At 43.0% G+C, this 22657-nt stretch overlaps 1 protein-coding gene across 1 annotated transcript in view; it reads right to left on the reverse strand.

The window, feature by feature from the left end:
* Nucleotides 1–1654: 1654 nt before the first annotated feature.
* The window catches only part of LOC109922360 (kinesin-like protein KIF15-A), a 75773-nt gene continuing 54770 nt past the window's right edge, over nucleotides 1655–22657 (reverse strand). Inside the window, exons 10-12 of the mRNA XM_048609186.1 lie at nucleotides 14366–14485; nucleotides 2543–2638; nucleotides 1655–1762 (exon numbers count right to left, since the gene is read on the reverse strand). Of these exons, the coding sequence (XP_048465143.1) occupies nucleotides 1655–1762; nucleotides 2543–2638; nucleotides 14366–14485 (324 nt within the window). The remainder of the gene's footprint in view (nucleotides 1763–2542; nucleotides 2639–14365; nucleotides 14486–22657) is intronic.

Raw genomic sequence — 22657 nt, forward strand, 5'->3', positions numbered from 1 at the left:
GTCAGCCTTTCTGCTCCTATGATGCTGCTTGGCCTGCTGTGTTCATCCAGCTCTGCACCTTGTTGTCTCTGTTGAGGAGGATCTACACAGGTTTAATGAATGGGCAAGAGAAAGACAGATGGAATATAATCTGGAAAAATGTGAGATTGTCTACTTTGGTAGGAGGAATAAATGTGCAGGGTATTTCTTAAATTAAGTTGGAAAATATAGATGCACGAATGGAGGTCAGTGCATAGTCCTGAAGGCTAACTTGCAGATGCAGCAGCTATTAGGAAGGCTAACGGAACATTAGCCTTTATTACAAGAAGGTTTGAGTACAGGAGGAGTGAAGTCTTTCTTCAACTGTATAGGAACTTCAAATACTGTGTTAAATTCTGGTCTCAGTAAAGAGATTATTGCCATAGAAGGAGTGCAACAAAGGTTCCCCAATCTTGTTCTCTGGATGATAGGATGGTCTTATGAAGAGAGTTCGGGCAAACGGGGCCAGTATTCTCTTTTTAGAAGAGTGAGAGGTGATCTCATTGAAATCTAAAAAAAGATTTAAAGGTGTAGATGTAAGTAAGATGTTTCCCCTGATTGGGGAATCTAGAACCAATAGGAACAATTTTATTGTAAATTCTGTAATTTACAGTGAAAATTTATTTGGAATGTAGTTTTGTAACATTTTAATTATTAAAGTATTTCTAAAAAAAGTTGCATGCTCATTGTGTGTGAAGACTACCACTTCCATTGCTTGTATTACGTGGATGTTGTAAGTTTGGTCTATCAGTGTCTTTCAGGATGTTCCAAAGCATTTTCCAACTAATTAAGAATGTGAACTGCCACAATTGTGAGGCTTCTAGTTAAATTCTTCCTTAATTAACCAGTCAACTGCAGTAAACACTTCAGCAAAAGTCCATTCCCTTCTTAACATTTCGTAACAACAATTAATCTAAACAGGCAGAACAATGAAAAGACAATTGTACAGCTTTTACTGACAGAACTGCATTGCTGAGCAATTATGAAATGTTTCTTAGGAGGTGCTGTTACTAGTTCTGCTGATGTCAATTTGGAAGCTCACGACCACTTGCAATTCGAAAGACAGGGGCAGCAGATACATGGGAACACCACCTCCTCCAAGTTCCTCTCCAAGCCACTCACCATCCTGACTTGGAAATGTTTTGCTATTTCTTCAGTGTCACAGAGTTAATATCCTAGAATCCCCTTTCTAACAGCACTGTAGGTGTCACTTACACCTCATGGGCTGCAGCAGTTCACCATCACATTCTCCAAGGCAATTAGGAATGGATAATAAATGCTGGCCTTGCCAATGACACTCATGTCGTGTGAATTAATTTTTTTTTTAAAAATTACAATTCCTCTAGGCCCATTTTATGTCTCTTATTCTTTCGAAAAACAATAATTGCTTTGATGTGGTACCTTTAGCATAGTACCATCCTTTACAGGGAAGCATTTTCAAACAACATTCGACAACAAGTCACACAAGGAGATCGAAGAGTAGGTTTTGTGCAGCATCATAAAGGAAGTGAGAGAGGCATAGAGAGCAATCTTGTGGTTATGTCCTCCCCATTTAGCCTTGTGTTATCATTCCTTTTGTGATTTAATCTGTTCAACCTTACACCTAAACACAGTTCTCACCAGTCGAACAGTCAGATTATCGACGTTTTAATTGCTTCAATGCCAAAATCTTAATTTTCTTAACACCCAAAAACCGGTAATCTTCTGTCTTGAATGTACTCGAGGGCTGAGCATCCACTGTTCTCTGAGATAGAGAATTCCAAAGTTCCACAACTCCAAATAAAGAAGTTGCTCATTTCAGTCCAAAATGGCCAACAGCTTATTCTGACACAGTGACACTATGTTACACATTCCCCAGTCCAAGGAAAACATTTTATTCAGCATCTCACCTGTTAAACCCCTTAAGAACACTGGCCTGGATAAATTGCATCCCAGGTTGATATGGGAGGCAAGGCAGGAAATTGCAGGGACTCAACACAAACTTTTAATTCCACTCAGGCCACAGGGAAGTGCCAGCTAATGTGGTTCCAATTTTTAGGAAGGGTAGTAGAGACGAACCAGGAAATTACAGACCAGTGAGTCTCATGTCAGTGGTAGGGAAACTATTGGAGAAAATTCTGAAGGAATGACATAGTTTTATGGTAAGGGATTCAGAGGGGATTTGGGAAAAAATTTTTTCACTCAGCAGGTGGTGGGAATCTGGAGTGCAGTGCCTGGTAAGGTAATGCAATCTTCAAACCTTACAACCTTTAAAAAATATTTGGATGAGTACTTCAAATATCATAGCAGTCAAGGAATGGGTCAAGTGCAGGAAATTGGGATTAGCACACCTTTAGTGGTAGCTATGTCATTGCAGACTCGATGGGTCAAAGTGCCTTTTCTGCGCTGTTTGAATATATGAATTATACGTCTCACTGAGAACACCTCTCCTTCTTCTAAACTCCAGGGAATATAAGCCTAGTCAACTCCATGACTCCTTATAGAACAATCCCAGGTCATTGGGTGAATGATAGCAATTGTTTACCTTGTGAAGTACATCAAACACTGAGAGCTGACAGATGTCTGACAAGAGAGCGCTAGCTAATGATTTGGAAATACGGTAACTGTCTGCTTGTCTCCACTTTATGTTAAACAAGCATTTAGATTGTGAGAACATTTGACCTTTGAGCACCATGACTACTTGCTGTGGAGATGATAAATGGCTTCTTTAACATCCGATTACAGAATAGTATTCAAATACCTAGCTGCCAAAACTGATTCTCAACTCAGTTGTATTGGATGTGACAATACAGACTACTCCCTCCCTTAAGTGTTGATATTAAATGAATGTGGATTACACTATAACGGAGTCAATACATTCCTTAAAGAGTGTTGTGGCAATATGTAAACCAATACATCAACCAAGCATTGCTAAATTGGATTAATTACCTTGGAGAATTTCCTATCTGTTCCTCTTGATAATTTGCATTTTGTACTTGTAAGACGAAAGCCAATCAAACTGGACCTGAGCTTAAGCTAAAGTGGCAGCTTCAGAAGATTCTGTTAAAATGTAACTTTTATTTAGTTTAAAAACAATCCACAAATTGATTTATACAACACAGCTGTTTCTTTGACAATGTTTGTTTGAAATGGGTTACCCATGTGGAATTTAAGACTTTGATTCTTTGTTTCTATTTCTTCAATAAACTCAACGAAACAAAGAGCAACATTAAACTGAATTATAATATTATGTCTAATATCCACAACACATTGCAGGCATCACCATGTAAACTGAAAGATCCATGACTCACTCCAGGACTGAAGTACATTTTCATAAACAGAAGCAGGCCATTTGGCCCAACGTGTCTTGTCTTTGCTGTACACAAACCTCGTGCCACATTACTTTTTTTTATATTCATTCACAGAATGTGGGAATTACTGGCTGGGCCAGCATTGTGGCTTATCCCGAATTGCCTAGAGGGCAATTAAGAATCTGCCACATCACTGTGGGTCTGGAGCCACGTAGGCCAAACCAGGTAAGGATGGCAGATTTCCTTCTGTCAAGGGGATGAGCAAACCAGATGGGTTTCCAGTCCCCAACCCCTCCAACAATCAGCAACAGTTTCATGGTCATCATTAATCTCTTAATTCCAGACTTTTAAACTAAAAATCTTGCTTTGGTCTACGGGCCTACAGAACAACACCATGGTCTCCGGATTAATGATAACACTAGGCCATCACCTCCCTCATGTAATCCTAACTTCATCCAACCCTGCAAATGTATTATTCTATTCCTCATGTATGTATCCAGCTTTCTCTCAAGTACACCAAACCTATTCACCTTGAACTCTCCCTGAGGTGGTGACGTTCACATTCTAACATTCTCTGGCTAAAGATGTTTCTCCATTATTTCCTGTTGGATTCATTAGTTTCTACCTTGTTCTTAAATGTCTCTAGTTCAAGATTCTTACTGCAAACATCAGGGGAAATTTTCCCAGCTTGTGTGTGTGTGTGTGTGTGTGTGTGTGTGTAGAGGGAGGGAGGTGATGGGGGCATATTTGTAGGCCGAGGGTACTGAAAAAGTCATTAAGAAGCGCATTGGGCTGGCTCTCTGACATTTTCCCACCTCTAGCCATTATTCCCAGGGAGACAATTAGAGCCATAATAGCACCAATTAGCTGGCATTTTCCTTGGGAACTGGCAGCTTGCCAGAGGCACATGGAAACCCCTGCAGTATGTGCAGCTGATCTCCTCACAGGAGGTGAGAGTACAGCAGGAGAGCGGAGGTGGGGGGGCGGGGTGGTGGTATTGCCTGATCACCATGAAATGAATGTGCAGAACAATCATTAAATGAACATCTCGGTTTCTATCAGCATGTCCGCAGGCAAATGCTTTCATTTTGAGGTGTATGCCTTGTAGATGGATCTACTTACTACCCCTGGCTGTTAGGATTTTTCACCGTTATTATTGTTTAGCTGTCTTGTAGTCCCTCCCTCCCTCCCCATTCACCCAATCAATGCCTGGCTTTGTTCATGGGGCTCCTCAGCTAAAATGCTTGGCTCTCACATGTTTGGTGCCTGCTCCTTGGCAGAGCAGTGGCAGAGAAGGAAAGACTATAAGACGCTGAAGCAGGAGCAGGAGCAAGAGCAAGAGCAAGAGCAGCCTATTCAACCCATTGAGTCTGCTTTGCCATTCAATGAAATCATGGCTGATCTGATAATCCTCAGCTCCACTTTCCTGCTTTTTCCCCACAACCCTTGATTCCTTTACTGATTTAAAAATCTCAACATTGAGTATAGTTAAAAACCCAGCCTCAACAGCCCTCTGTGGCAATTAATTCCACCAATTCACTGCATTCTGGGAGAAGAAATTCCTCCTCATTTCTGTCTTAAATATGCAACCCCCTATTTTCAGATTGTGCAGGTTGATACTAGACTCTCCCAAAAGGAGAAAACAATCTTTTTGCACCTACTCTGTCAAGTTCCCTAAGAAACTTATATTGTTCAATAAAGGCGCCTCTCATTCTTCTAAATTCCAATGGGTACAAGCCCAATCTACTGAAGGTTTCCTCATAAGGGAATCCCTCCATACCCAGTACCAATCTAGTGAACTTTCTCTGGACTGCCTCCAATGCCGGGATATATTTTCTTGGATAAGGGGCCCAAAATTTGTCACAGTATTCCAGCTGCTTCCTTCTGACTGGTGCCCAAATCCTACACACCCGATCCCATGGTCGGCTGTTGCTTATTTCAATGACAATGTCTACTCGGAGTTTGTGAGTTATTGCCATGTCTTCATGAGGTCAATTCCCAACCCACTGAAAGTCCCATGAGGTAATGCGATCCTGAGAATGTTCCAAAGATGGATCTGGATCTGACTAACTCGTGGGACATCCTTCCCCATTAATCCAAGACTTTTCAGATTCAAGATTTCACTAAAAATAGTGAAACTGTGGAATCCTCTACCACAAAAAGCTGGGAAGGCCAATGTAGCAATTGGAATGAGGTCAGCCAGGTGGACCTTATCGAATATGAGTTCCCTGATTGGGGCTGTTAATCTGGTCCAATCAGGGAGCCCTGGCTGACAGATATGAACAGAAGTGTCAGAGGTTCTGTTCATCCTGAGAACTGGCTCTGAGGGAGCTGGATCAGTGTCAAGGACTCTCCTCGTGTAAACAAAAGGTGTCTTGGGTGATGGGTTACTGGCCTCTGTAGAGCTATTTCAGAAAGGGCCACGAGACTTACTGTATCATCTGTAGGAGGACATTCAAATTTTGAATTGAGCAGAAAGAAAAAAAAAATCCTTCTAAGCTTTGTAGAAAGAAAGTGCATGTTAAGTAGAAGTTGGAAACTGTTTACATCTTGGGAACTCATTGCATTTCCTTTTTGGCAAAAAAAAGAGACCCGATAATGCTTCTTGTTGTTTCTATAATTGACGAGCTGTTCACAAAATCATGTTCTCACACTTCATGCAATTCAAAGCTGCTCATCCTGTGGATTCATTAGTGAAATGTTAATGATGGAGCTGGTGGGGGGGCGGGGGAGTGGGGAGGAAGATGATGTTGTTGGGAAAACCTCCTGTAGTTCCTTTTTAAAAAAGTCAGATTGTTGCTGCTATCTCCTAATTTTTTGAATACAAAGCAGCCACTATACCAGCAAAAATCACCCTCTCGCAGAGATAACAAACCAAGCTCAATTTATGAGAGGAAAGAGGTGTATTATGCAGAGTTGACAGGGGATTTTCCTGCAATGTAAGATGTGGTAGAGAACAGTCGTCTTAATAATAAAGTGATACCATAATTCTTGCATTGTGATCCAATATACCTTCAGGGCTTAAGTCATAAAATCAGTCATTTATCCCGTATCACATGGTATCACTTGTATCCTCAAAAAGGTGCTTTAAAATCTTTCAGATCAAATAAACATTCTGCTGTAACTGAAACTGAGAGGACTAAATGAGGGGCACTATTGTGTCCCTGCTCTGACGTAAACAAAAGAGTTCTTTTTTAGACTTGACAAATATAAAAGGGCTAATTTCACAAATACACACCCTGGTACAAATGTCTTCAGCAGCAATGCAGACCATAAAGTGAAGCAGTCCATGTCCAAATGCAATGTGATCTGGTGAATATCCAAGCTTGGACTGAAAAATGGCAAGTAAAATTCAGGCCACATAATTGCCAGGCAATGACAATCTCCTCTAAGAGAGAATCTAACCACCATCATTTGACATTCAATGGCATTATCATCACTGAATCCTATAGTCAATAATTTGACAGTTACCATTGACCAGAAACTGAACTGGACAAGCCACATATATAGAATGGCTACAAGAGCAGGTCAGAGACTAGGAATCCTACAGTGAGTAACTTACCTCCTGACTCCCCAAGCCTGTCCACCATCTACAAGATACAAGTCAGAAATGTGATGGAATACTCCCCACTTGTGCGGATGGGTACAGCTCCAACAGCACTCAAGAAGCTTGACACCATTCAGGACAAAGCAGCCCGCTTGATTGGCACCACATCCACAAACTCAGTAGCAGCAGTGTGTCTACAAGATGCACTGCAGAAATTCACCAAAGGTCCTTAGACAGCATCTTCCAAGTCCATGACCACTTCCATCTAGAAGGACAAGGGGAGCAGATAGGAACATTACCAGCTGCAAGTTCCTCTCCAAGCCACTCACCATTCTGACTTGAAAATATATCATTGTTCCTTCATTGTTGCTGGGGAAAAATCCTGTAATTCCCTCCCTCATGTGGGTTGACCTACAGCACATGGACTGTAGCAATTCAAGAAGGCATCACTTTCTCAAGAGCAACTAGGGATAGGGAATAAATTCTGGTCCAGCGAGCGATGCCCACATCCCATGAGTGAATTAAAATAAGATACTGTCGTGGTCATTATGCAACATTTAAAGAACTGCCACTTGGTTATGATCCTGGATTGTGGCTAATAATCACCACCAAAACTTTTAAACAAGCACCACGACAAAACTTAAGTGCTCTCTCTGTCAAATCCTGGGTGCAGACCCTCAGTACCATGGCTTGACTGTCCTCAGAGACTGTGTCTGGAAATATACAATTGTTTACCTCCTACTTGAGTCCAAGAGTTGCAATTATACAGGGCACTGGTGAGACCACATTCGGACTGCAACACAATCCTAGTTTCCTGATCTAAGGATGGATTCATTTCTTCTAGAAGAGTATGAAACATGGCTTCATTAGGCTGGTTCCAGAGATGAAGGAATTGTCCTATGAGGAAATTGTGGATAGACAGGGTCCATACTTCTTAAAATTTGGAAGTGACCTACTTCAAATATGTGCAATTTTTAAAGGACTTGACAGGAGAGATGTTGGAATGTATCACATGGGTCACAGTCTCGTTGCAAGAAGTTCACCATTTAGGACTGAGATGTGGAGGAATTTCTTCACACAAAGGATTGTGAATCTTTTCAGAGAGCTGTGAATGCTCAGTTGTTGAGTATGTTCAAGACAGAGAGAAAGTTTTTTAGATAACTGAGGGAGTTAAAGAACATGAGGATAGAGAGGGAAGCAGTAGCTGAAGTAAGAGATCAAATATGATCTTATTGATTGGGGAACAGGTGTGAAGGGACAAATGGCCAACTCTAGCTCCTTTCTTATGTTCTTCCAGCAGGGAAGGACACAGCATCGTGTAATGCCTTTTGTTGTGGAACCATTCCCAGCAGTTCCATGGCGCAGGGCTCTGTGGTTGAAGGGCTGTTCCTGAGGATGCAATTTGGGACAAATACCAAAATCAGCTGAAAGATCATAACTTGATGAAAGCTGCTTTTAGATCTGCCTGGAATCAGTTGTTCTTCCCACAGCAAGGAGAGTTGATGACCTAGTGTTGCAGACAAGTGTATTCTCAGGTCCAGGACTGCCTAATCAGAAATGCAGTGAAGCTTGGGCAACCAACACAAAAGTTTAATGGGTATAGGTCAGAAACAGAAGCCTTCCACTGTTATACACTAAGGGCCTTGGAGTAGATAGTGTATGTGCAAATTCTTTTGGTGTAATGCATTGCCTACAGTGGATAAATGTAATAACCCGTGTGGTCTGTATTGTACTATCTACCTGAATTATGACCTTCAGATTAACAGATTTTATGAACAATGGCTATTTTCAAATAGAAGTTGAGTTGTATCCCAACATGAATCGGCAAGCAAGGGGGGAAGAATAGGAATAATTGGGAAGGAGAAGTGTCCCAACAGGCTTAGTTTGATATGTCGAGGATGGAATAAGGGCAGAGGTCTAATGGAACCAGGTCCTGCTCAATGTCCAGCACAACCTCCCCTCCATTCTTGCCTCAGTAAAGTGCAAGCAGCTCCAGCTGGTGGGAATTTATCACCAACCCCTGAACTTGTGCTTTCAGGAGGTATCTTTTCAAATTTTCCAGGATCTTGCATATAAAAGGTTTGATCTTTCAATAGAGGTCAATCTAATATTGGTGTGTTGCACTTTTTTGTGAATTTCCTCCTGTTTTTCTCCATCTCACTCTGGCGGCATGAGCTTAATTTTCTTTTTTCTTTTATCTTACTTCCACGTGGAGGAGGAACTTGAATTTCTTTCTATTGAATATTGGGAATACTGAAGCCATTGGCTTCAGCTCCTGTTGTGAGCCCTATTTCTATAGCCAGCAATATCAAGCCTCTCCCTGTAAACTCCCTGGAGCTTTACCAGATTGCTTGCAACACCAGGATCACAGGGAAAGCCAAGATGGGATTTCGAGCATATATCTGCATCATCACTAAGACAATCTATTTTCTGACACCTCCCCACCTCTCCACCTATCTTCTCCTCTATCCATCTTTTATCCACCTCCCCCTCTCTCCCTATTTATTTCAGAACCCCCTTCCCCTCCCCCATTTCTGAAGAAGGGTCTAGGCCCGAAACGTCAGCTTTCCTGCTCCACTGACGCTGCTTGGCCTGCTGTGTTCATCCAGCTCTACACCTTGTTATAACCGATAGCTATATAACCACCACCTATTTGCTGCTCAGATCTTTATTGATGCCGTTGCTACCTTCAGCCCTGACTATTCCAATGCTCTCCTCACTAGTCTCTCACTTTCCACCCTCTCTAAACTTCAAACCATCTCAAACTTTGTTGCCCAGAATCTAAACTGCAGCAAGTCAAATGCATTTATCTCCCCCATGCCTGCTGAACCTGAGGCAGAGACAGAAACCATAGCCCCCTTCCCTGACCCAAGCACAGCAGGCTATAGCTCCAGTTATTGGGCCCAAATGTATTCCCCGATCCCACACCCTGCCCTCCATCACCAGCAGAGATTCAGACTAAACATCCTCATTCTTGTGTTCACATTCCTTCATGGCCTCCCTCCTCCTTCTCTCTGTAACATTGCTTTGTCCAATAACCCTTCAAAATCACACACTACTCTCATTCCAGCCCTTTGCATATCCTTGATTTTCATTGTTCCTGCATTGGTTATTGGGTCTATAGCTACGTAGGTCCTGAACTCTGGAACTCCATCCTGTTTAGACTGTTGTTAATAATTTCAATGTTAACCATGGGTTTGCTATCTAGTGTCAGAGGTACCAGTGAGACATCTCCATGGGAACAGTTCCTAGCTATTGGTTATAACAAGGTGTAGAGCTGGATGAACACAGCAGGCCAAGCAGCATCATAGGAGCAGGAAAGCTGATGTTTCAGGCCTAGACCCTTCTTCAGGAAGTGGGGAGGGGAAGGGGGTTCTGAAATAAATAGGGAGACAGGGGGAGGCGGATAGAAGATGGATAGAGGAGAAGATAGGTGGAGAGGAGACAGACAGGTCAAAGAGGCAGGGATGGAGACAGTAAATGTGAGTGTAGGTGGGGAGGTAGGGAGGAGATAGGTCAGTCCGGGGAGGACGGACAGGTCAAGGGGTGGGATGAGGTTAGTAGGTAGGAGATGGGGGTGGGGCTTGAGGTGGGAGGAGGGGATAGGTGGGAGGTAGGACAGGTTAGGGAGGTGGGGACGAGCTGGACTGGTTTTGGGATGAGGTAGGGGGAGGGGAGATTTTGAAGCTTGTGAAATCCACATGGGAACCCTGCAGCCCAATGGTATCAAAGTGAAATATGAGTTGCTGTTCCTGCAACCTTCGGGTGGCATTGTTGTGGCACTGCAGGAGGCCCAGGATGGACATGACGTCTGAGGAATGGGAGGGGGAGTTGAAATGGTTCGCGACTGGGAGGTGCAGTTGTTTAGTGCGAACCAAGCGTAGGTGTTCCACAAAGCGATCCCCGAGCCTCCGCTTGGTTTCCCCAATGTAGAGGAAGCCACAATGGGAACAGCGGATGCAGTATACCACATTAGCAGATGTGCAGGTGAACTTCTGCTTGATGTGGACGTCCAGTCCCTATACACCTGCATTCCCCATACAGAGGGCCTAAAGGCCCTCCACTTCTTCCTGTCCCGCAGGCCCGACCAGTCCCCCTCCACTGACACCCTCATCTGCTTAGCCGAACGCATCCTCACCCTCAACAACTTCTCTTTCAATTCCTCCCACTTCCTACAGAAAAAGGGGTGGCAATGGGTACCCGCATGGGCCCAAGCTATGCCTGCCTCTTTGTAGGTTATGTGGAACAATCCCTCTTCCGTACCTACACTGGCCCTAAACCCCACCTCTTCCTCCGTTACATTGATGATTGTATCGGCGCTGCCTCGTGCTCCCACAAAGAGCTTGAACAGTTCATCCACTTCACCAACACCTTCCACCCCAACCTTAAGTTCACCTGGACCATCTCTAATACCTCTCTCTCCTTCCTGGACCTCTCTGTCTCCATCTCCGGCAATCACCTAGAAACTGATATCCATGTCAAGCCCACCGACTCCCACAGCTACCGAGAATACACCTCCTCCCACCCACCTTCCTGCAAAAATGCCATTCCCTATTCCCAATTCCTTCACCTCCGCCGCATCTGCTCCCAGGATGAGGCATTCCACTCCTGTATATCTCAGATGTCCTCGTTTTTCAAGGACCGCAACTTCCCTCCCCTCAGTGGTCGAGAACGCCCTCAACCGTGTCTCCCACATTTCCTGCAACTCATCCCTCACATCCCCTCCCCGCAATAACAACCAAAAAAGAATCCCCCTCGTCCTCACGTATCACCCCACCAACCTCCGGATCCAACGCATCATCCTCCGACACTTCCGCCATCTGCAATCTGACCCCACCACCAAAGACATCTTTCCCTCCCCACCCTTATCTGCTTTCTGGAGGGATCACTCTCTCCGTGACTCCCTTGTCCACTCCACACTCCCCTCCAGCCCCACCACACCCGGCACTTTTCCCTGCAACCGCAGGAAGTGCTACACGTGCTACACCTGCCCCTACACCTCCCCCCTCACCCCCATCCCAGGCTCCAAGAAGACTTTCCACATCAAGCAGATGTTCACCTGCACATCTGCTGATGTGATATACTGCATCCGCTGTTCCCATTGTGGCCTCCTCTACATCGGGGAAACCAAGCGGAGGCTTGGGGACCGCTTTGCAGAACACCTACGCTCGGTTCACACTAAACAACTGCACCTCCCAGTCGCGAACCATTTCAACTCCCCCTCCCATTCCTCAGACGACATGTCCATCCTGGGCCTCCTGCAGTGCCACAACAATGCCACCCGAAGGTTGCAGGAACAGCAACTCATATTCCGCTTGGGAACCCTGCAGCCCAATGGTATCAATGTGGATTTCACAAGCTTCAAAATCTCCCCTCCCCCTACCGCATCCCAAAACCAGTCCAGCTCGTCCCCGCCTCCCTAACCTGTTCTTCCTCCCACCTATCCCCTCCTCCCACCTCAAGCCGCACCCCCATCTCCTACCTACTAACCTCATCCCGCCCCCTTGACCTGTCCATCCTCTCCGGACTGACCTATCTCGTCCCTACCTCCCCACCTACACTCACATTTACTGTCTCCATCCCTGCCTCTTTGACCTGTCTGTCTCCTCTCCACCTATCTTCTCCTCTATCCATCTTCTATCCGCCTCCCCCTGTCTCCCTATTTATTTCAGAACCCCCTTCCCCTCCCCCATTTCTGATGAAGGGTCTAGGCCCGAAACATCAGCTTTCCTGCTCCTATGATGCTGCTTGGCCTGCTGTATTCATCCAGCTCTACACCTTGTTATCTCAGATTCTCCAGCATCTGCAGTTCCTACTATCTGTGATACAAGTCGTGTACAAGGATCTGTCATCAGACAAAATCAATTAAACATTACAGTGTTTATAAGAGGCAGAGGTCTCTGGAGGCAATTGGGACTCGGGCCAGCAAAGGTTTTCACCTACAATGATGGAGAGAGACGGGAGAGAGAGAGAGAGAGAGAGATAGAGATGGACAGACAAATGGACAGATGTCTTCAGGAGGCGATAGGGAATGGGACTGGAGGGAAAGCTGAGATCGGGAAGAATCAAGGTTTCTAGAATGAGGCCCTTCACTTGCTCAAGGTCACAAGGTAAACCTGAAGTTTAATCTTTGAAATTTATCTCAGTCATCACTGACATTGTCTCAGTGAGAAAACAATTGTGGATAACAGATGTCATTTCTTTCAACCTGAAGCACTTTATAAATCCAAGTTTTTTTTTAAACACCCCTAGGGAGAGATTTGTACAGAAATGACACTTACTTGCTTTGCAGCTCAGCACAATTTGTAGATTAAAAGTTCTTGAAATGTTCAGCACAAAGCCAGAAGTCATTGATGAGAAAGCTAGCTAGTTCCACGCCTTCATATGGGGAATCAAACTGTAAACAGCTTTCACATTTTTAATGAATATAGGTTTACAGCTGTACGTATCAGATGACACTTAAGATTCTTAACTGAAATCAGCTGATGTCTCACAATCCTGCAGATGTTGGAGATCTAAAATAAAAACAGAAAATGCGGGAAATAGCAGATCTGACTGTATTTATGACGAGGGAATGAGTGTTAAAATTAGGTCCACGAATCTCTATTAGAACTGACAAAAAGGTGAATAATCTGAAACACCAACTCTATTTCCATCCCTCCACAGATGCTGCCAGTGTTTTCTGTTTTTATTTCAGTTTGGTCTCGACTCGTTAACACAGAGAAAAATGTTGTTTTAATGATAATTTTCTAATAATCAATCACTTAGCATTAACATTGTGAGCTAGTCTATTTAAAACAGCAAACGTGTCATAGGTTTTGAAGTAGATGTTACAGCAAGATAACTGATTTCTGCATATGCACCTTGCAGACCCACAGTCGAGTAATTGCCAGGCAGAGTCACAACATTGATTCACACAGTACATGGAATCCTTAAAGGTGAGCTCTCTTAAAGGCAAGGTACACATACAACAAAAATAATTTGACCAACACAGGCCCAGGGTCCATTAGGTTTGACAAAATTTGAGGGATAGGGAAGGGAATGTGGGTGGGATGAGGAACGTCACATGTCCAGAGTAATGTATTTCCCCTTCATTTGGGACTGGAAAGGCTGCATTCTGTTCAAAGATGTCAAGTTTAACATGTAACATCCATTTGTTCCTGACATGGACAAATCACCAGGACCACCTGCCAGACCACTGTGCGGAAAATTCATTGGCAAGCAATGAGCAGAGGGGGGCTGCAATGGTCCAACCAATTTCTGGCCAGGTGTCATGGGCATCTCAAAGCTGCAGCTGGCCCTCAGCCAAAGTCACCTGAGCTTCAACGGTTTCCTCTCAATTTCAGGCTTCAGATAAACCAGCCCCTCTATCCTCCCTTCTGCACCTGACTCCATTGGTAAAATTATATCCCTGGATCATTTCTCCTATCCAATTTCATCCTCATCTTTCTTTCCTGTCTGTACTATATCATGTTATTTTTTAAATGCGCCATTCCCTCTCACCCCTTACCTGAAGCAGACGCCTTCCCATGTGCTTTGCAAACATGTCTTTCTGGTAGAAATTGGGGTCTTCTTTAACACCAGCTTTTTCATATTTAGTCTTCTCTGTAAAGGCTGAGTAACTAGACTTCTGCAAATAAATACAGATCTCTAGCATATGAAAACACAGGAAATGTTTTAAGGATCATTGAGGTTATAACACGTCAAAGATTTATCAGGTCTCACACTACTCCATTACCAATGGAAGAATTTGAGAAAATAAGAAGTTTGTGCTCTTAAGTGGATGTAAAACTAACCTTTAATTGGAGGTGGGCAAGGGGGCAATGATAATCCTGGCATCATGATTAGTTGCCATGGTAATTTGGCTGAAAGGGATTAGACAGGTGAATGGTACGGCATGGACAACCAGCCCCCAAAGTGAGGTATGTGGAACGTTGGCCTTTATTTCAAGGAGATTGGAGTATAAAAGTAGGAAAGTCTTACTGCAACTGTACAAGGTGCTGGTGAGACCACTCCTGGAGCACTGTGAGCAGTTTTGGTCCCTTATTTAAGGAAAGATATCATTTCATTGGAGGCAGTTCAGAGAAGGTTCACTAGGGTAATTCCTTGTGTGGAGGGATTAGTTTATGAGCCAAGACTAAATAGGTTGGGATTTTACTCACTGGGGTTTGGAAGATTGAGAGGTGATCTCATTGAAATATATGGGATTCTTGAGGGGCTTGACAGGGTGAATGCTGAGAGGATGTTTCCCCTCATGGGAGCATCTAGCACCATAGGGCATAGTCTCAGAATTAAGGGGCACCAATTTAAGACTGAGATGAGGAAGAATTTCTTCCCTGAGAGGGTAGTGAGTCTTTGAAAATCCTTGCAATAGAGAACTGTGGGGACAGAGACCCAATATATACTTGAGGCTAGGATAGATAGATTCTTGATCAGACAGGGAATCAAGGGGAAAATGCAGGAAAGTGGACATGAGGAATGTTGAATCAGCCATGGTCCTATTGAATGGCAAACAGCCTACTTCTCTTCCCATGTTTTATGGTCTTGCGGTCTAACAGGGGTAGGCAGGGAGATAGATAAGCAAAAGGATCCAAGAGAATGAGCCACCATCTTCAGTGTGATTTGTACAAGATGGTGAGTGGACAAATGTACGGCAGATGCATACAATACAGAAAAAATGTTAGGTTATCAACTTTTGTCGCTAAACAGGAAGGCAAATTATTATCTGATTGCTGATAGATTGAGAAAGGGGCAGATATAACAAGACCTGGGAGTCCTTGTACAGCAGCCACTGAGTGTAAGCATACAGGTGCAGCAGACAGTGAAGAAACAAATGGTATGTTGGCCTTCCTAGCGAGAAGATTCGAGTACAGGAGCAGGGATGTCTTGCTGCAATTGTATAGGGCCTTGGTGATACCACACCTGGAGTATTGCGAGTAGTTTTGGTCTGGTTATTTGAGGAAAGATATTCTGGCTATGGAAGGAGTGCAACAAAAGTTTACCAGACTGATTCCTGGGATGGCAAGACTAACACATGAAAAGAGACTGGATTGGTTAGGACTACATTCACCGGAGTTTAGAGAATTTGGTCGGGGGGGAATCTCACAGAAACCTACAAAATTTTAACAGGACGAGACAGGGTGAATGTTGGAAGAATGTTCCTATTGACCAGTGAGTCCAGAACGAGGGGGTCACAGTCTAAGGATATGGGATAGGCCATTTAGGACTGAGATGAGAAGAAATTTCTTCACTTAGAGAGTGGTGTGTCTGTGGAATTCTCTGCCACAGAAAGCAGTTACTTGAGGCCAAAATATTGAATGTTTTCAAGAAGGATTTAGATAGAGTTCCTAAGGCTAAAGGGGATCATAGGGTATGGGGAGAAAGTGGAAACAGGGTACGGAGTTGGATGATCAGTTATGACTATATTGAATGGTGGAGCAGGTATGAAGGGCGGAATGGCCTACCCCACTTCCTATTTTCTGTTACTTGGAAGAAGAACAGGAAGGGCAACCTGAGAAAAGAACAAAGACTGTTGCTACCAACTGGAGACTATAAGGCATCACGGATGTACAGTCCACTACACCTAAACCTTAGGAGACTAGTACCCTGCTCCTTCATTCCACAGGATGGCTTTGGGATTAGTAAAGTGTTCTCATCTGCCTGGGTCAAATACTTCTTTTATTTGCCTTATTAACTGATATATCATATCTAGACTGCTGCATCCTAAGCAACTCAATAAACTCAGAAAATTGCTCCAAATTGTCAAAGGCATAAATTAGCTAATTGTGATCACAAAAACCCCCTAAATTCAATATTTCCCCAGGTCACTATCCCTATATTTCCCTCTGCTTCTCAACTGAAGCAGTGAGCAAGGTTGCCCCCTATATAGATTCTACCGTGTTGAGGGTTTTTTTAAAAATTCATTCGTGGGACATGGGCATCACTGGCTGGTCAGCAATTATTGCCTGTTGTAGTTGCCATTGAGAAGGTGGTGGTGGGCTGCCTTCTTGAACCGCTGCAGTCCATCTCCTGTAAGAAGACCCAAATACTGTTAGGAAGGGAGTTACAGGATTTTAACCAAGCAACATTGAAGAAAGAGCAATGGTTGAATTCAGGTATTACATTTTTCTCACTACAAGTTCTCAATTCTACTGCCATGAGCACTATGCATTGAGTAACACACATGAAGTAAGAAATCTGGGATATTCCATCTCAGGCTTCCCTGAAGGTATGCCCAGCAAGTTAGGAAAGTTCCATCATAGACTTCCTAGTTAAATTTCTTTCATTGATCCATAGGATGTGGGGGTTGATGCAAGATCAGCATTTGTTGCCCATTCCTCTTTGCTCTGAAACAGAATAGCTGGTTCGGCCACTTCAGAGGGCACGTCAACCATATCACTGTGAGTCTGGAGTCATATGTAGGCCAGACCATGGTATATTTCCTCCCCTGTAAAGGACTTAAGCGAACCAGATGGCCTTTTACAACAATTGGCAATTGTCACATGCTCACCATTATACTAGCTTTTCATTCCAGCTTCTTTGATTTTAAATTTCACAGTCTGCCACAGTGGGATTTCAACTGGGTCTTTGCAGCAATTGAAAATGGTCTCATGGTCACCAGTACTGAAACTAGCATTTAATTCTAGTTTTTATTTTTGTTAGATTAATTTGAATGCTTTTTTTGGAGGGATTTGAACCCATATTTCCAGTATTAGCTTGACTTACTGGGTTACTACTTCAGTGCCAGTACCATTGTGCTACTAGCCCCCCTGAAAACTGAAATGTGGTACAGTATTAGACAAGAGCGAGAGGGTCCCCATGACTGGCCTATTGGAAAATCTGATCGGTATTTTTCACTATCTTGGCTTGAATTTGAGTGACTGCTTTCACTAAGTGCCAAGAGGATTGCTGGTAAGGATAGTGTCACATAAAAACTGAAAGAACTGAGCAAGGGTCAACGAACCCAAAACGTTAACTCTGATTTTTTCTCCACAGATGCTGCCAGACCTGCTGAGCTTTTCCAGCAACTTTGTTTATTTGTGTGTGTGGATAGTGCCACACTTCAGCACAATTTGCACCATCAAAAAGGGACAGAGTAAAGTTGGTCATGTGACATATGCCATTTAATTGTTTGACTGCATTGGCTATGCTAATATCACAATGGTTTCTTGGGTCTCATACCATCTCCACAAGATAGTGAGAGGCTATTGTCTGACAAAGACTGAATGTTTGCGAAGCATACAGAGGCTGATTGGCCCAGAAAAGGAGCTACACACTGAAGTAAAAACAGAAGTTGCTGGAAAATCTCAGCAGGTCTGGCAGTATCTGTAGAGAAAAAATCAGAGTTAACGTTTCGGGTCGGTGGCCCTTCCTTAGGCGTTCTGATTTTTCCTTCACAGATGCTACCAGACCTGCTGAGCTTTTCTGGCAACTTCTGTTTTTGTTCCTGATTTATGGCATCCGCAATTCTTTCAGTTTTTAGTAATCCCATTTTCCAATGTTGGTCCAGAGGATAGGGCACATTAAGTGCACACTTGAGAATTTTTTTTGTAACTGGTAAAGTTTTCTGCCTTGGCTTCCAATTCAGGGATGATAGTGTCACCTTGGTATTATTACCAGATTAGTGGTTCAGGCTGACGGTTTGGGGACATGGATTCAAATCCAACACAGCAATGGCGACATTGAGATTCACACAGTAAAATCTGGAATTAAAGAACTTAACTCAGTAATAATGACCATGAAATCTGTCGTAAAAATCATCTGGTTTCACTCGCGGCTTTTGGGGAAGGAAACCTGCTGTCCTTACCTGGACTGGTTTACATGTGACTGCACACCTACAACAATGCAGTTGACTCCTAATTACCCTCTGAAATGGCCCTAGCAAGACAGTCATTACAAGGGCAATGTATACTGGCAATGCCCACATCTCGTGAAGGAATAAGTTTTTTAAAAAAGTTAGCAGATTCCAGATCCCCATCAGTCTCAGGAGAAAATACTCTCAACTCACCTTTCACCAATTATTTTAAACCTTCACTGCCTGTGTATTGACCTCTTCTACGAAGGTAAGTAAGTCCTTCCTATCCGTTCTATGTCAGCACCTGATTATGTCATATATGATTTTATTCACTGCTGGCAATAAATGACTCAAATATCACTTTGTGAATTCCATATTATTGTGACGTGACTGTTTTATTGCGTATGTGGATCGTAAAATTGCTGGCAGCAAGGCAAAGAGTGGGAAACCTATTTTTTTTGTCATTTTTAAAAATCATATGCTTTTACATGTGTGGTTTATAATATCATCTGAAGTGCTCAATTAGTTTAATGGCATGAATTCCCTCCCATTATTCTATACATACATATATATAAACTGTCTGAAGTCTTGATGAGGTTAATGTCCTTTAATTATTCCCAGGTTTGCTTCAAAGAGAGATTTACATTAGTGCAGTGGCTTTATCAAGTCTTACAGAAGCGTCTTGAGGCGTTCCATGTATAATGAGCCACTTTGAAGTGCAGAGACTGTCACATTGGTGAATGCAGCAGCCAATTTGCTCACAGCAATATCCTGCAAAGAGCAATGAGGTGAATGACCAGTTATCCTGTCTTTGGTCGTGTCTAGAACGAAGTTTATTGACCAAGACATGATTCTCTATCTATAGAAACTATCTGAACCTCTCAATTAGATCACCATCTTATAATTACTGTTAGCTATGCATTATGTTATATATAACCCATCTGAATATCTCAACTAAACAGTTGCCTTGTAATCACTGTTATGTATTAATTATTCCCTGTGTAAATGTCTTTGTATACTATTAATTAGACCATGAGCTATAACATCAATTTTAAACATATTCAGACATGAAGTGCAATGGTGAGTCACAGCTGGTAACACACACACACACACACACAAACACACATAGCGAGAGGGAGAGAGCTGAAGAGCTAATTGATATCTGCAGAAACTTCTGTGAAAGAATTTCCTAGTGCCTAAGGGCAGAGTCTATGATTCATGGGTGTGGGTGGGCGTGATTTAGTATCTATTGTTAGTTTCTGAGCAGCTGCAGACATGTCTGAGACTAAACTTCTTCACCAGAAAGATGAAATTTACAGCACAAAGCCTTTTTCCATGACAACCACAAAATGCATGCTGTAATTATCTATTTGGTAGTAGCGTCTATACCTAAAGTGAAACCCTACTTTGTAAGAGATAGTAAACCATGATTAGTTGGCAAAATAGTTAACCCTTCGTACCCTAGGGCTGCTTTGTACCAACAGATTTTCTGAGTGGCCGTAAATGCAAATAAATTTTGGTTTGGGCCTGCTGGTTGATCAGCATCTGCAAAATAACCCAGTATTTTGGGCTCATTCAAAAACCTGAATCAGCTTCACCGATGAAATGTTGGATGTGGAACACTAACCTATATCTTTCACTCTGAGGCTAACTAACCAGCTGTGAATTCCCAGCCGGGATCCCAATTCCCCAGGATCAGCCTCAAGTCTCCAGGAATTGAAGATCAATCAGCATCTCCTCCACGATAATCCTCAACACTGGTGCCCCTACTGTCCTCCCTGTACACTCATGACTGTGTGGCCAAATTTCGTACAAATGCCATCTGCAAGTTCGCCAATGACACCACCGTTGTAGGCTGGATATCAAGCAATGACGAGTCAGAATACAGGAAGGAGGTCGAATGCTTGGTGTCATGGTGCAAAGATAGCAATTTCTCCCTCAATGTCAGCAAAACTAAAGAACTGATCACTTCAGGTAGAAAGGTGGAGGATATGCCCCTTCTATATCAATGGAGCTGATGTGGAGAGGGTCAAGAGCATCAAGCTCCTGGGAGTGACAATAACCAACCATCTGTCCTGGAACTCCCGTGTAGATGTGAGGGTCAAGAAGGCACAACAATGTCTCTTCTTCTTCAGGTGGCTCAAGAAATTCGGCATGTTCATAAGAACCCTCACCAACTTTTACAGATGCACCATTGAAAGCATTCTACCTGGGTGCATAATGGCTAGGTACAGCAACTACTCTGCCCAAGACCGTAAGAAACTACAGAAAGTTGTGTACATACCCTAGACCATCACGCAAGCCAACTCCCATCCATGGACTCCATCTCCACTTCTCATTGCCCTCAAAAGGCTGCAAACATCATCAAAGACCCCTCCCAGCCTGGTAATACTCTCTTCCAACCTCTTCAGTCAGGCAGAAGATATAGAAGCTTGAACACACACATCAACTGGTTCAAGAACAGTTTCTCCCTTGCTGTTATTAGTCAGCTGAATGGATCTCTCTAATTTCAATCTAATGTTGATTTTGCTTTTGCACACCTCCTGTGCAGCTGTAACTTTGTATGCCTCGCTCTGTTTAAACACCCTATGATTTGTACGTCCTTGTTTGCTACAATCTGCCTGTACCTCACTCAAAACAAAACTTTTCACTGTACTTAGGTACGTGTGACAACAAAAGATCAAATCAATCAAATCAATCTCCAGGGTCACTGCTGTAAAACATGCCTGGAGGAAAAAAAGAATGGAGAGACAGTTTTTAAAAATGTTTTCATTTTTCATTTTCTCTGAACATTTCTCTTTGCAAGATATAAAATCATTGAAGATTGGAAGAAGGGATATTGGTGTTTGGTTGACAGTCAAGCATCAGCTGATTGGCTAACGAATCTTTCTGCTCTCCATGTGGTGTCAGAAGGCAGTGAATCACGAGGATCGATTGGCTGACCAGTGGCTGGAGTGTGGAGACAAGTCTTCGGGAATATGTTTGATCACAGTTGGCAACCCTACATTCCATGGAGTCTGGAAAGGATCATGGATTGAAGGAGGCACCAGACTCCCATTTGATGTCAGCCCATGGCCATGCTACCAAATTTAGAAGATTGTGGGTTCAAGTCCCAATCTAGAGACTTGAGCATGAATATCAAGGCTGGCACTCCATTGAAGTACCCAGGGAGTGCAGCACCATCAGTGTCCTTACCTGGTCTAGATTATGTGACTTCAGACCCACAGCAAACTTTAACATTCTTCAGAGTCATTGAGTTCAGGAAAAAGTGGATAGACAATAGAGGCTGGCCTTACTGATGATGTCCACATTATGTGAAAGATTAGACTAAACAATAGATTGTGCACATTATTTTCTATGTTGATTATCAAGAAGTCTCTGATCCTTCGTTCATAAGGTGTCACATGGCCAATGATCTTGGCTTGGCTTGTAGATTTGCAACGAAAGCTGTCGTTTGAGGGCACCTGATGACTAGCTGAATAGTCAATTGCTATGTAAGAAAGAGCTGCCAATGTTTTGGAAAAGCTGGAGCTGTCATATATAACAGCAAAATTAGAAAACCCACTTAACACATAGAGTTTATCAAAAAGCCACTACACATTGAAGTAGAAAGAAAGTGATATGAATCAGACCAAACCCCCTCAAACTATATAGATAGTCTAGAATCTAATTTTTTTCTTATTATAAAGGTAAGTGTAAGGCATTGCATTCCAGATGCAATTCAATTGGTCAAATTACTTGACGTTAAGCAAAACACACTTTATTTTTACACCGCTGTTAATATAAAGATTAAATAAAAATTAAAGAAAAGAATTTGCTTAACTATAACTGTATTGAAAACAAAATAATATGTATATTAACTACAACTAATTAGCTGTTCCAATATAGTAACATCCCATAAACACACCCTTGGCAAAAGCAAAGTCAGTAAAATAGAATGTCTCACATGCAATTCTAACGGCAGGAAGAGAACCCCAGCTTTTAGCTATAACAGACAGAGGAATAAGG

This window comes from Rhincodon typus, chromosome 2 (assembly GCF_021869965.1).
Source record: "Rhincodon typus isolate 14 chromosome 2, sRhiTyp1.1, whole genome shotgun sequence".
NCBI classification, from domain to species: Eukaryota; Metazoa; Chordata; class Chondrichthyes; order Orectolobiformes; family Rhincodontidae; genus Rhincodon; species Rhincodon typus.